Source organism: Tiliqua scincoides, chromosome 3, assembly GCF_035046505.1.
Source record: "Tiliqua scincoides isolate rTilSci1 chromosome 3, rTilSci1.hap2, whole genome shotgun sequence".
Classification (NCBI taxonomy): Eukaryota; Metazoa; Chordata; class Lepidosauria; order Squamata; family Scincidae; genus Tiliqua; species Tiliqua scincoides.
The window spans coordinates 62367627-62382673 of NC_089823.1; the positions used below are offsets into that span (position 1 = coordinate 62367627).

A 15047-nucleotide genomic window follows, 5' to 3' on the forward strand; every position below is an offset into this window, starting at 1 on the left:
CTTCCCTGGGAGGAGGCCCCGCTGACTCTAGTGGGACTTCCTTCTGAGTGGACATGCATAGGGTTGGGCTGTGAGCCCTCATCTGCCTCTCTTCAACAGCTCTCCTGATCCTTTACCTTTTCCATGCCACGACCCTAATATCTAAACAAATATAGCATTATTTCTCAACTAGTGTTGCAGGTACCGCTTGTGCTTGAGGTCGTGCCTTGCGGCATTCACAGGATCCCCCAGGCATATCCCTTCATATCTGAGGGAATTCCAGCCTTTTCCTATAATCACGCGAAGGACTCTAAAAGTCCAGCTTTAATCTGAATGCAAAAATATGTGGATAGCTGTGTTGGTTCATTAGGAAAGTTCTAATTCACAGTCAGATAGTCCCCCAATTAGGATCAACCAAAATGATACAAAGTTGTGAACAGCAACTTTAAGTTCAGCCTGCAATGTTGGGCAACACAAGTAAAATAAGTAGAAGCTGGGGTGGTGTAAGAGTCCTGAAGATGGCAGGTTAGACATATAAAAGTCTTAAGATGGTCCTAAGGTAGTCTGTAGGTTTTGGGGCTCTTAAACCTTATCCAGCTTTTACTTCCCCTTTTATTTGTTTAACATCCAACCTGATTAAGTGTTCTCGAAAAGTCACAACTTTGTCCTGTGGGTTGCCTAATAAAGCTATTTTTAGGCTGTCGGTTTCAGTTTGAACATTTATCCTTGAACACAGAATGCTGTTCCCATCCAGCTGTTATGGAATGGGAAGCGTTATCATAGTTCTCACAATAACTTTAACTAGAGGGGAAACAGAATTTGCAGACTAAAAATGCTGGAAACTATGTTGGTCTTCCAGCATACAAAGCTGAGAGGCAATCTTTTTTTCTTTTTTTTAAATCAGGCCAAGTAATGTTCAAAGTGCTGGAAGTGTGAGCTTCCAAGTTATTAAATATGGATAGGTTTTGAAAGTGAAAAGGTCGTTGATACCGTGCAATACCCAGTTTCTTTGCTCTGGAGCAGTGTTTCTCAGAGTGTACTCCTAGGAGCCCTGGGGTTCCCTGAGACCCCTTCAGGGGCTCCTCAAGCATGCCATAAGTGACTGCCACCTGCCTCCTTCCTGGTTTGTTCATCTGTCCCTCCTGCCACCCTGTTTGTGGTTCTCCTTCCTCATTCCCCTCCTGTTCTGGCTCTTTGCTGGTATTTGGCGTTGGGTTTGGCACTGTGTCGCTCCATACATGTGCCAGCACTCTAGGGCTTCCCTAGAATGGTGGGCTTCCCCACACATATGCTGGTGGGGCTCTCCAAGGCACCTTTTAGGAATATAAAGGGCGAAAACTGAAAAGTTTGAGAAGCACTGTTCTGGAGGAAGGGAAACTGAGAATGCCATCAGTTTTTCTATTATTGTAGTATCTGTAATGCTGTCAATCTACATGGCACTTTCCTGGGTGGCTTAAGGAAAAATACAGGTTTTTAACTAAATGCTTATAATTTAAATACGTAACAGATGATGTTATTCTGGTAGGGTTTGTTGGATTACAAATTCTAGGCTTACTGGTCCTTTTGTGTGCAAAGAGGCTGTAAGTTTCTGTGTTAATTTAGAATGAGCTGGGGTTTGCCATTATGACATTTGAACACAGCATCTCCCAGCTTTGTCTAACCAGAATTTTTAAACAAGCTAGGTGGATAATGGGAAACAATTGTCAATTTGTTCTAAAGCCAGGACCGGAAGTTTAAAACATTCCATCGCTTGTATGTGAGCCCAAAGCACTGTATGAAGTTAAAAGTAAAACATATTTCCGTGTGATGTCTGGGCCACCTGGTCCATTCAGTGGATGAGTTCTTTGGCAGAAGTAGAGAGAGATTTAAAAAGCATATCAGGAGAATAGTTAGCATTAATCAAATTTTGTGGCTTTGCCTAGTGGCCTGATAGTTTTGGCGGTGTGTTCTCTTAAAACAAGAAATGTTCTTCTATTTCACATTTGTTCAGGGCCTCATTGTTCAAGACTATAATCTTTCCTTGATTTCTCATATGATAATTCACCAAAGATCTATAGCCTTGATCTGTTGGATTATAAAAGTCTAATAAGTAAAATATTGAACATAAGCATTTCAGAATCTTGCTGAAAATACCAGGCTGATAAAGGTTTATGGTTTTGCATTTATATATTTGTTCAGTATGCTCTTGCATATCAGAAAAAGCTGTTAAACAGAAGTGAAGTATTATACTGTACCCTTAGATCTGCATGGGATGCATAGATCCTCTTCCAGGAAAATTGTTCTTTGTGGATTAAATAAAATTAAAGGGCTGCTTGTGTTTGTTGCGTGAGATCTGGATCAAATTACTTGGACTGCTCTGGCTGGTTTCTTACAAAAATCAGGTTTAGTTGTTTTAGGGAGAGGTCCTACTTGGTAATTTAAACCTTGATTAAAATCTGCAAGGGCAGTTAACATTACCTAATGTTTATTCTGATTTAGTGTTTTCCTCATTTGCTTCTCAGGATCATGCAGCATGGAAAATTCTCCATTTGAAGCAGACTTCAGTCACATCACATTATATGGGTCTTATATTAAACCATGTTGTGAATTGGTAAGTGACTTAATGACTGATGTCTGTTTTTTTTCTGTCTGCTGAAGCCTGTTAGTTCTGATGGCACAGTTTCTGAGACCTGTAGGCTCTGGTAAATTTTTTATTTGTAATTTGAAACATGCACTTTTATTTGTCTAAATATATATGCTAAATTTATCCCTGCAAGAGGGATCTGAAGGCCTTAGGAGTGGACCTCAACAGGTGGGAAACCCTGGCCTCTGAGCGGCCCGCTTGGAGGCAGGCTGTGCAGCATGGCCTTTCCCAGTTTGAAGAGACACTTGGCCAACAGTCTGAGGCACATAGCCAGGGAGACAGACCAGGGACAGACTACACTTGCTCCCAATGTGGAAGGGATTGTCACTCCCGTATCGGCCTTTTCAGCCACACTAGATGCTGTTCCAGAAACACCTTTCAGAGCGCGATACCATAGTCTTTCGAGACTGAAGGTTGCCAACAACAACATGTACTAGTTCTAGGGAGGAAAAGCATGAGTATGCCAGAGGCAAGTGTCATGCAGTCGAACCATTTCCTGTGCTATTTTCAAGAAAATGAAACTAAGGGTGACTTGGTTAATTCTTTATCATAAACAGCTGAGGGTTTATACTCCAGCAAAGTGCTCTTGGCATTTTGTTTGTTTCATTGTTTTTACAGAAGAACAGGGGGAAAGAGGACCTTAGCAGATAGCAGAAAGTAGTTTATGATACACATTACTTTATAGGCCAATGCTTTTAAGTTAGAAATCCTCCTTTTGGACAATTTTATTCAGTTTTGTCACCAGGACGTCATTAATGATGTTTTGTTGGCAGGAGTGTTTTGGTTTACTGGACTGCAAAGGTTCAACGTAGTTGAGGGCAGGAGGTCTGGTCTAGAGGGTAGAGCCTCCATTTGCCTGAAGATTAACATCCACAAGGTCGGCAGTTCGAGGCCACCGGCACCGTGCGACCTTGAAGCAGCTGGCAAGCTGCAGCTGAGCTGTTCCATCTGCTCGGAGCGTGGGAGGATGGAGGCCAGAATGTTAAACCAGATCGGAGCGTAACATCTTGAATGTGGTGGTTCTTGAAAGAGAGAACCTTCTTTCGATTTGTAAAAATCCCTGCGTGGATTTAATAAGCCTGCCTGTGTAAACCGCCTTGAATAAAGTCTTGAATAAAGACCAAGAAAGGCGGTATATAAATACTGTATATTATTATTATTATTATTAGTTGATAATTTCCTAGTACTTGTTGAGTTGCTTTCTGCCCCTTCATTGATGTTGCCTTGCAGTGTTCCAAGAGGGGTTTAGCTACCCTCAAGGCTCCAAAAATGATCTCCATGTATTCACTGCTGCCACTGGGTATATTCTAGACCAGGGGTGGTCAAACCGCAACTTGTGAGCTACATAGAGCTCTTTGATATAAAGGTCCCCCCTTTTTATCCATGGGAGATTCGTTCCAGGACTCCTGCTTATCCACAGGGGGTCTGTTCCAATATGCAAATCCACAGACACTTCCATTTTAACGAGCAAACCAGATGTGACTTTCCTCTGGCATCCATGGCATCTGCAGTGAGTTAAGTCTGCAAATGCCAGGGGTACACTTTATAATGTGTGGCTCTCAGAAATATGTTGACTGAGCTCCTTTTTGCATCACGATATAGAAGGTAAATAGAAAATTTCAAGCTTTATAATTGTTTACCGAGTATAAACTGAGAGTCAACTGGATTGAAATACAAATTTAATGCTCATAGTGAGGAAATATATTAAAGAATTAAAATGTTTCTTAAATATTGAAGCTCTCAGACATCTCTCCTGTGGCTCTCAAGTGTCTGAAGTTTATTATATGTGGCTCTTAAGTTAAGCAAGTCTGGCCACTCCTGTTCTAGACAGTTCATATATCCATTACTAGAAAAAAGAACCTTTAAATGTTTGTGGGGAAATTCCAATACCTGGAGCCTCTAACATTTGGTGGTTTCAGAACATGGGAATGTGATTCAGCGGTAATGTGGGTGGGATTTGAATATAGAAGTAATTTTCCAGCTAAGTCAAATTTAAGTAATATTTATTTAGGGTTCTCAGTTTACAAGAAATATAAAGATAAGAGTGGAATAATTAGGTTCAAAATGAAAACAATGCAGTAGTCTTTTACTTGGTTATAGTGCAGATCACTGGTTGTAGTGTATATAGGGATTGTCACTCCCGAACTGGCCTTTTCAGCCACACTAGACGCTGTGCCAGAACCACCATTCAGAGCGCGATACCATAGTCTTTTGAGACTGAAGGTTGCCAACTCTAGATCAGGCTGTGGCCTTGTTTCTAAGTTAAGTTAATGTCATCTTCGCAAATAACATAGCTATAGGCCCCCAACCACCCATCATAGGAGGCTCTTTCTGTGAGCCTTCTAGATAGAAGACTCTTTCTGTGAGTCGTTGGATGTAAGCTTTCCTCATGAGTTTCTCTCATTTATTGGACGTGGACCAGTGAACTGGGCAGAGCCCACCCTTTTTATGGCCAAACAGGTTATTCTGAAAGAGTGAGAGGAAGAATCTGTAGAGGAAATAAGATTATTTTGATGTGAATAAGGTTTATGTTTTTTGCTGTACTTTTGCCCCACCCCTGCTTTCCTTATGTACTACATAAATATTTTATATACCAGCTGGTTTATGTCAAGAGAGTTGGCTTATCTTCCTTTTGCCTGTTGGAAAATTTTCTTTGGTCCTTCTCCCATGTTAAAGTTTTCCTGTTCCAGCATTGTAAGCAGAGCTCAAGTTCCCTCATAACATAGAATAGTTTTCGGAGCTTTTTTCAGATGGCAGTAAGAAACCTGTTAGTGGGGAAATGCTCTCCCTAGAAAGAGCACAGATCAGTACAGTATTGCTTTGAGGGAAGTCAGACTCTTGAGTATTGCATTCAAACTAATCTATTAGTCCAGAGATGACTGAATTTTATTGCCTGTGTATTGTGTTTAATTTGTGTTTTATGTGATTTCTCCTCCACAATGGTAATTATAAATGTCTGTATTTTGTAGGCTCGAGTGAAATTTGGAAGATGTTCTTCAAAAAAAAAGAAATTCAAGATAGGTAAGTAAACCAAAAGTGCAATTGAATAATATTTTTATGCTGTAATGTGCTGAATGACACAGTCCTGTGTTTTGCTCTGCTGCCTGGTGACAGAGTGGCATAGGATCTGGGGTTAGTGCCCTAGCACAGATGCACATTGTTGGACTATATGGGTACTAGAGATTTGTTCTGATTTTTCCCCCCTCCCTTGTTCCACAGGCGATATCTGCAAAATATGGTGCAGTAAACCAGTCACTGAGTTGCACAAATGTTGTGATGTGATTAAAATCTACACGTTTTGGCCACTTTTATTTGAACATGGAAGCAACCTTGCAGAGAACTCTCATGGGGATATCAGGTATACGGACATCAATATATATTGATGTTCTGCATTCGTTAAGCTTTTGTCTTGTAATCTTGTTAATTTAAATATAGAAGACTTGTTTGTATTTTGCAATATCAAAGCAGAAAAGAGGTTATAAAAATACAGGAATATTAATGTTCATTTTTGTAATAGCTCATGAGAAATAAGCTATTGGCATTATGAAACCAGCATCTTAAATAGCTGTTGAAGAGTGAGCTGCAATGGCTTAAGTTGATTATAGATGCTTAATATGTTAACAGTGCAATCTGTGCATATCTACTCCAAAGTAAGCCCCATTGAGTTTAATGGGACTTACTTCCATGTGAATATGCAAACTATTTCAAATGAGATAGTACAATTTGGTATGTATGAACGGAAGTCTTCAGGACAGTGATGCGAACACTGGATAACTTTGCTTTTAAATAGTAGCAGAGAATAGCATTTAATATGAATCTATTTACTGCTTAGCATTCCTTACCGCTGTGAGCTAAGTTTGGAGAAGCTGTGTCAAATGGAAACTTTGGAAGATGTTACTGATCTAGCCAAAAGGTTTGCTGTAAGTCATCCTTTTTTGTTTATACAGTATCTAAATCATGCATTGGCATTTGTAGGAAAACATGGCTTGTTCAGAAAAGATGAACAGCCTTCTACTTCAGAGAGATACAATTTTTTTTTTACAGAAATACAGAGATACAGAAATACAGATTTTTTTAAAATTTCTGTAGGGTAATTTCCTGTCAGAGCCCTATTCAAGGTTCAAAGTTAGAAAATCCCTTTGAGTCACTGACCTATATGATTCATATAGGTTGAATAAAATCTACTTGTAATATATCTCTTCTTGCTTAATTCCTTTTGAAACATTTTCTGCTCAGCACAGTCCAGATTTATATATTACAGTTACCTTGTTATGAAGAGCAATGAAAAAACGTTATAAAGGTGGTTGAGAGGAGGAGAGCTGAATGATTTTAGTGGTGGTTTTTCTTAGTATTCTTGATACTGCAGTGGTATTTCCTCTAACAGTCATGTGTCATCCATGTTTTCAAAAATTACATTCTGTGAATTTCTGTCATTGTGTAATGTTAGCATGAGCGCATAATTGTTGGTGATCCCTTGTTCTTTTCCTTCATCAAGAATGTTCCACGTTTCATCAGTGGCATATTGAGAATTGGAACTGAAATTGACAATGTAAGTTTGTTTCTATCTCTGTATTCAACTATTGGAAACCTTTTTGATTGGTCGCAATGCCCACATCTCTCCCTGCTTTCAAAATGAGAAGGGTCATGAATAGCAGCTGTCAGCTTTTTTATGCTATAGAATCAACAATCCAAAATGTAGAGAGGCTGGAATGATTACATGTCAGACTTTTAATGTAGATAATTGGGCCAGCTGGAAGTGAGCAGTGTTCTGCCTCAGACATACTGGACCAGTGAATGTGCTGGATAATCGTTCAGCAGGGTTATTTGGAAGGATTTTCATGCATAGATTGATGTGTCTGAAGAGAATGCAAAGATTTTTTGCTTTCTTAAAATATGCATGGCTGAACTGGAATTTTTCTGTTTCATGGAGTTTTTGTGGCTTTTATTTTACTAAATTTTATAAAAAATGACCTTTGCTTGGTCAAAGTTGATGGGTAGAAAAATTTACTGTGGGAAATTAATGCTGTTTAATTATGGCTGTCCAAACATTAGGGCTGTCCAAACTTTTTGGCAGGAGGGCCACATCATCTCACTGACACTGTAGCGGGGGCCAGGAATAAAATTTGAATAAATGTACATAAATGAATATATTAGAGATGGAATTTATATGAATGAATGAAGGTCTTACAATAGCTCAAGGCTTATAAAAGACCTTGCACAAAGCAAGGCCGGTGTGTCCTTTGCTGCTGCTACTACATCACAGATGTCAAACAGCAAGCAGCCCTTGTCTCACAACTTACATGAGAATTCAAACAGTCACCTTCATGCTGAGAGCAGTTGCGTCGGGCCAGCATGGGCTCCAGCAAGTCTTTGGAGGGTCAGAGACTCATTGAAGACTGGGGGCTCCCCACGAGCCAGATTCGGAGTCCTCAAGGGCCGCATGTGGCCCCGGGCCAGGGTTTGGGCACCCCTGCTATACAGGTATTCAGAAATTTGTCTACATATGCTATATTAGTACAACAAATGATCTAATAGTATAATTAATTGCTTGTAAACAGCGATTCCAACCTTTAGGAGCTCAGGGACTGCTAAGGCAAAATTTGGAGACGCAGAGGACCACATGCAACCCACCACTCCCACACATAAAAATGCAATTAAATTCGTAATACATGGAGAAGGTTATTTAGATTTAATGTGATGGTTGTGCTTGCATTTGCTTCACTAGCTGTGAAATTCTTGGGTTTATACTGCTGCTCCAAGCTATGCATGCATTGTCGTTAGTGTCCAACTGATTCCAAGCCACTCGCTCTCCCCTCTGCCATTAGTCTGTGGAATGTGGTGATGGCATCTGGCCAATTGCCTTTAAAGGGGGATTGGACAAATTTCTGGAGGAAAAGTCCATTACAGGTTACAAGCTAAGATGGGTATGTGCGATCTCCTGATTTTAGAAGTAGGCTACCTCAGAATGCCAGGTGCAAGGGAGTGGCAACAGGATACAGGTCTTGTTCTCTTGTGTACTCCCTGAGGCATCTGGTGGGACACTGTGAGATACAGGAAGCTAGACTAGATGGACCTTTGGCCTGATCCAGCAGGGCTCTTCTTAGGTTCTTAAGAGCAGAAGTGGTGGTGGCAATAGCAACAAAACAGTGCATTGGCTGCCAGGAGGGGTATGGGGTGGAGCGTGGCTGTTGCTGGGGCTGACCAGGCTGCCCAGTTTCAGTCCTCTCTGGTTGAGCAAGTAGGAAGTTGCTCTGCTTGCCTTCTGGGTCTACTGCCTTGGCTACCAGCGCTTTAAGAGTCTTTCCAAGCAGCAGCCACACCAGTTTAGCATGCAAGGGGGGGGAGATAGTTGCAGTTTGCCTTTTCAGCCCCCTTTACTGACTGGGCTGTGTTCCTGGTCTTTCCTCATCACCTGGGAGCTCCTTTCTCACACCCCTGGATTCTTTTCTACCCTCTGCAACTTCACCCTCTCTGGCTTTTCACTCAGCAGAGAGGCTGGAGATCTGATACAAGTGGGTGGCAGAGACAAAGGAATGGGTGGAACAAGAAGCGGCTTCCCCACTCATCCCTCTCAACCCACTCCCATTTGCCCCTCTAAGAATCTGGAGTTGCTTTTTTTTAACTGCCAGAGTGCCTGCCAGCTGCAAGGAAGGACTCCTTGCAAAGGATCCAAATCTGGATCCTGCAACTCCCAGACAGGATGGGAGGTGTGTTTCCTCCAGCCAAGCATCCTGCCCTCCCCAATGCAGCATCTGATGCCTGCAACAGACCCTGTTCTGACCCTTCTTCAGGGACAGATCTTTTTCTTCACCCCTCTTAGGATACAAGTGGTTGATTTGGACTGCACTTGCCCTCTCCAAGCCCCAAGCTGCGGAACATGGGGTAGAGAGTGGCCAGAAGCTGTGTTCGCCTCAGGGACCTCTCCAAATGGTAAAAAACAGCAAAAGCTGCTTTTTTTTTCCTTTGGACAGGCAGTGATGGTGGACACAGTCCCTGGCTGCTCTCCGTCCCTTGCTCCACCACTTGCCCACAGCACCAGCACCCCCCAACCTACAAGTATGTAATCCTCCAAATACCTTGCAGCCTCCAACGTGCTGTACGTTCTGTGAGAAGTCAGCACGTACCTGAACCATGTGAAGGAGTAACCCATTGATCCTCCTTACCCCACTAGAACTGAAGACAAGCCAGTCAATCAGATGCAGAGCGGTGAGGAGAAAGGAGGAGCAAGGGGGAAGCTACCAGAAGGCACTGTCAAGCCCTGATCGGTGGCCGGGGCTACAAAGTTCCCCCCCCCTGCTCCTGGGATGCATTGAGAGTCCCCCCCCCTTTCTTCAGGAGACCTTGTGAACCACCTGGCAGGGTCCCTCGACCACGGGTTGGGAACCCATGCTCATAAAGATTAACAGTGTTCAAATGGTGATCAGAAACTGGAAAGTTGGTGTTTTGGCTCTTGTGCCAAGAGTAGCAACCACCCCAAGTAACTTTGTGCTAGAACATGCTGTTGAAGTATTTTAATACTGTTAAGTTAAAGACTTCTCTATTTCCTGCCTCAATTATTGGTTCAATTTTTTAAAAGAGAAGATTAATTAGCGTTGCTGTTAGATTTGATGATATTGGGTATCAAGCACACATATCCTATGCTTCTTGTTTAAGTGAATCATGCAGATAGAATGAATGAAAGTATAGAATGTATAGAAAGTATATGTATGAAAGATAGAATAGAATGAAAGTATTTGTGAAATATGCAGAACTATTAATTTTGTAGACACAAATGCAGGCACTTTAATGAAGGGGGCATTAATTTTCAGTAGTTGTACAAGGGAAGGTTGTTCTAAACTGGGTTTTCTGGTATTTATTTCACATGAAGTGCTATATATAAAGGTGTCTTGGATAGTAAAGTGACATTAACTTTTTTCCTTCCATACAAATAGAGACTTTTTAACATTTGCGATGCTCTGGACTGGGTGAAATATGCAAATGACATCGGTATTTTACAGAAATTAGAACAACTTGGAGATTATTGTTGGCCTTTTCTAGAAGTTTTTTTTGCTGAATGTAAGTATATAAAATGACTGATCTGTGTGGTATGTGCCTTTCTTTAACCTTAGTTTTTGTTGAGGCTGTTGTTTTTTTCTAGTCTAAAATGAAAGTAATTTTATATGTTCTGTGTAACTTTCGCTTTACCAGCTTCTCAAGCCTCTTTGGCTATAATGGTGATTGGGCACCAGTGCTTCCCAAGCAGCAGGTTGTGTAACCCTTGATGCACATAGTCTAATCCGACTTGTCAGTTTTGTGACCCATCAAAATTGGGGTTTGACCCACTGGGTGGGCCACATACACACAGTTTGGGAACTGCTGCTGTAGATGGTAGCGGTAATCATGTCTGTGCCAATTGTGCTTTATTTTTCCTTGCAGATAAACATTATATAAGTAAAGTTGTACAGGAGGACTACAATTTACCAGAAGAATTTGAATCTCAGAATTGTGAAAATTGTGTAAAGGTAAGGTTAAAAAGCAGTATCTACATGATTATGCCTATTGTAAAAGAACTGTATCCAAGATTATAGCTAGCCTCTAAAAAGCTAGTTCTGTTTGGTTACAAATGAAAAGAAACTTTGGATTTTTACAGAGTTTTTCTTTGTATACTCTTAACTGACCTGAATATACATGGTTTTTTTTAGTTTATTAGAAGCAGCTGAATTAATTCTGTGATGTGTACGTAGAATTAGTGCTGAAGTAATTCTCCCGCTCATTTCAGTTGTGTACCTCAGTGCTTTGCATTGAGGGTGATTTCATGCTTTCTGTGTTGAGCTCTGCTAGTACAAGAAAGATTCTTCTGCATACATAACACTTCTGAATTAGGTTAAGACTCTTCAGGCACAATCCACAGCTCACCCTTGGCCGGCACAAGTCTCTTGCATGCCCAACAAGTTGTGAAAATGCCATAAAGCACTTTCAGTGCCGTAAAACACTCTCAGAGGAGAGAGGTCGGCCAAAGCTCCATTGGGCTGGCACAAAAGGTAAGCCTGTGCTGACCGAACTAGGCTGGTGTGAGGGTCTGGGAGAGCGGGGAGGAGAGGTTTTTGACCTCTAAATGCTGAACACCAGAACCAAAAAAGTTTTTAATTTTAAAAAGTTTTTTTTTAAAAAAAAGATTAATTACGTTCATGTAATCTTCTAATTACCCCTGGGGGCTGGGGGATAAGAATAGGCCCTCAGTTTGGCTGTACTTGTCGTAAGAGGCGACTAAACAACCACCGGGTAGATGGGACATCAGCCTGCGAAGGCAGCTCATCTGAGAGAAGGAAAACTCTGATCCCAAACCTCCATTGCCTGGTGGCTACATCCATTTATGGAAAAGGCTTCAGGAGTCAACCTCGAGGCAAAATCTGGAGCTGGAGTTCCTGAGGCAGTTCATGGCTGAACACAGTCACGTTCTGGCAACTCCTGCGACGCCGCTGGAACCAACCGTATTGGTTTCTGCCTTTCCATTGGACCATTTCAGCAACTTGGAGAGGGGGGATTTGCTGCATGGGTAACAGTCTATCCTCCATATCTACTTTACCCAGGCTTCGCGCACTGGAGAGGACACTCTGTTCCAGAACCGCCATTCAGAGCGCGATACCATAGTCTTCCGAGACTGAAGGATGCCAACAAGAATCTTCTACATGCACATCTGAAAATGCCTCACAACATAAATTGATTTTAATTTCTTGTTTCATTACAGAAAAGTGAATGTATGAAAAAGAAAGGAAATGAAGCATTTGCTAATGAGAACTTTGATAATGCTATCATCTACTATACAAAAGCCATAGAATTTTGGTAAGGGAAAAATTGCATGGCAAATGGTTAAACATAAAAATGTGTTTTATGTGTTTTACACATAAAAATGTGTTAAAATGTGTTACTCCTTTTTTAGATAGGAGTCAAAAGTAGCTTCCATTGTGACAGTTTCTAGGACTACAGGTTGATTATTCGAGAGGGTTCCATTCCCAGAACTCATGTGGATGGCAAAACTTGCACTAAAGTAAATCCATTTAAAAAACAATGTCCCTTCACATTTCAAATGTGATTTAAAAACAGCCTTACTGACCTTTGTGATGTTAAGACAGAATTATTAGGCAAACAGTCCATCAATCACTCTCTCTCTGGTTGAGCCAGCAACCCTTCCCTTTACCTAGAGTAAAGTGATCTTTCTTTCAGGTGCTCAGAGGGAAGGGGGGGAAGCTTTGCCTTGGAGTGAAGCCAAGTGCCTGGAGAGAGAATGACTGATGGATTGTCAGCCAACTGCACGGCTTTTCTGGGATCTTGCATTAATGAGGCTATTGTTAAATGACTGTTTTCCTTTAATTTCTTATCATGTTGAGAGAGAAAAATCTGTAGAATCTGTGGATAATTAGGTTATACCTATAATCGCTTGCATAACTGTCTCTCTAGAATAGTAAGAAAAGCATTTTTTAAAACTGATTTTTAAAGGGATGTATTTTTCCCTTTCTCGGGATTAGCACATTCCTTCTCATTTGCAGTGGCCATTCGTATTGAGTCAAATCCGTATATAAGAAACCCATGTATAACAAGGTTGGACCTGTATTCCTAAAGATGAGGGTTGCAAGAAAATAGTTCTGACATGCTGCAGGGTTTCCTACCCTATCTGGGATCATGGCAATAGTAATAATAACAGGATCTCTTCTGTCGAATGTACTTTTTTGGATGTTCAATGCATTCTGACTCCCATTATTGAAAATTTAAGCATTAGCATAGCTATAGTGTAGTGCAGTAGCTGCCAGAACGCAACCTGTGACCGGATCCGGCATGCAAGAAAAGCCGAACAGGCGTGGCACTTTCCGTTCTGTGCTGCGACCGCCTTATTGCCCATTTGTCCCACAGCCTTGCGCCAGGCATCTGCTTCTAATGCCTGTTGCCCCAGAATACTCTGTGCCCCAATTTCCTGGGCACTGCGGCTGCCTGGCACAAAGCTGTGGGATGATCAGGCAGTAAGACAGGCACCTGTGACACGGAACAGAAAGCATCTCACCTGGATGGCTTTTCTGCACACAGCAGTCTGAGGTTTGGAGACTGCTGGTGTAGTGGAGTTTGATCTAGAAAAGGTTCCTCCAGTTAAGGTATTTATGCTTTGATAGGGACTTGTGAATATTTAAACAATGTGAATACCCCACATGATTTGTCACCTGGTTCTGAATTAAAGGTTAGTATGTTTGCAGATATGTGAAAGATTCCCCCTGCCTCATTTTTTAGTAACATTTCCCATATGCATTTTTTAAAAACACATTTCTAGCAACAGATATAGTGGATACCAGAAAAATGATTGCAAATGAAACCACTTCAATAACAATTGCATTGGGTAAAAGTTACAGCAGTTAAGTGCCTCTTGGTAGCCCCTTCTATAGTTTTGCATCTTACAAAATGCTTTCTGTTGAAAGTGAGTGTGGCTGTAGGCGGTGCTCCCTATAAGTCTTCTGTGCTGCTGTGCAAACACCCTTCTGTTGCTGCATTGTGTTACAACTGCCTTGCGTTGCAGTCTCCTGACACTCAGTGATGATGTCACATGCCATTGCTAAACTTCTGAGTTGCAGAGATCTAAGCTGTGCAGTGAGAGTAGTGGCTGTAGGCTGGTTTCTGCAATTTTGCCTGTTGTGGTGACTTTCAGCAAGCAGGATGAGCCCTGGCCTTCCCCACCTTGGAGCAGAAATAGGTGAGGATCATCATGATGGTTGCTAGTGATCTCTGCTTCTTCCCTTGCTTCAAGTTTAAGTCAGGGATTGAGTGACTTGGCCAAATAAGCAATCCTCACACCCTCACTGCTCTTGAGCAGACCTGGAGGTAAGACAGGCTTGACGTATTCCAGAGTTCAGCAACAGAACAGTGACCAAGTGTGTGCCCTTAGCTTCTCTTTCCTGCTTTGTTTTTAATGTTAACATTAATGTTTTAATGCTTTATTTTGATTTTTTTTTTACTTATTGTGATATTTTGTACATTTACTGTGGAGCTTTTAAGTCACCTTGGGCATTTGCTTCGGCGTGAGAAAGATGGGGTTCAAAGTTTTCACATAAATAAGAATATTTTTCAAATAAATAAGAAGACTAGGTATGTGGGAACATATTTGTCACTGCTCAGCCACAGTGCTCCAGAATGCCTTATTGAACATGGGCCAGACAAACCTGCCTCTCTTCCCTTCCTGCTGTTGTACAGCAAAGAGATGCATTGATAGGGGGAAGGGAGTTATACTTGACCACGGTTTTGGCTTGGCAGTTAAGACCACACCAGAATTGTGAACCACTTGCTGTAGGTATAGTACTTGCTGTTAAAAGCAAGATTCATCCATGCTAGCTGATCGAATTGTTATATTCAGTATGATTAAAGTTGCAGCTGTGCTGACATTGTGATGGTGGTTAACTTCTAAATTTTACCTGCCCAATGAAACTGC

At 41.5% G+C, this 15047-nt stretch overlaps 1 protein-coding gene across 4 annotated transcripts in view; it reads left to right on the top strand.

Annotated features, from left to right (window-relative positions):
• Window positions 1–15047, top strand: part of TTC3 (tetratricopeptide repeat domain 3) — a 71930-nt gene that overhangs the window by 518 nt on the left and 56365 nt on the right. For all 4 annotated transcript variants that reach the window (XM_066621170.1, XM_066621171.1, XM_066621172.1 and 1 more), the window contains exons 2-9: window positions 2481–2569; window positions 5572–5623; window positions 5822–5960; window positions 6435–6522; window positions 7098–7151; window positions 10534–10657; window positions 11018–11103; window positions 12330–12424. In XM_066621170.1, the coding sequence (XP_066477267.1) occupies window positions 2492–2569; window positions 5572–5623; window positions 5822–5960; window positions 6435–6522; window positions 7098–7151; window positions 10534–10657; window positions 11018–11103; window positions 12330–12424 (716 nt within the window). In that variant the 5' untranslated portion in view covers window positions 2481–2491. The remainder of the gene's footprint in view (window positions 1–2480; window positions 2570–5571; window positions 5624–5821; window positions 5961–6434; window positions 6523–7097; window positions 7152–10533; window positions 10658–11017; window positions 11104–12329; window positions 12425–15047) is intronic.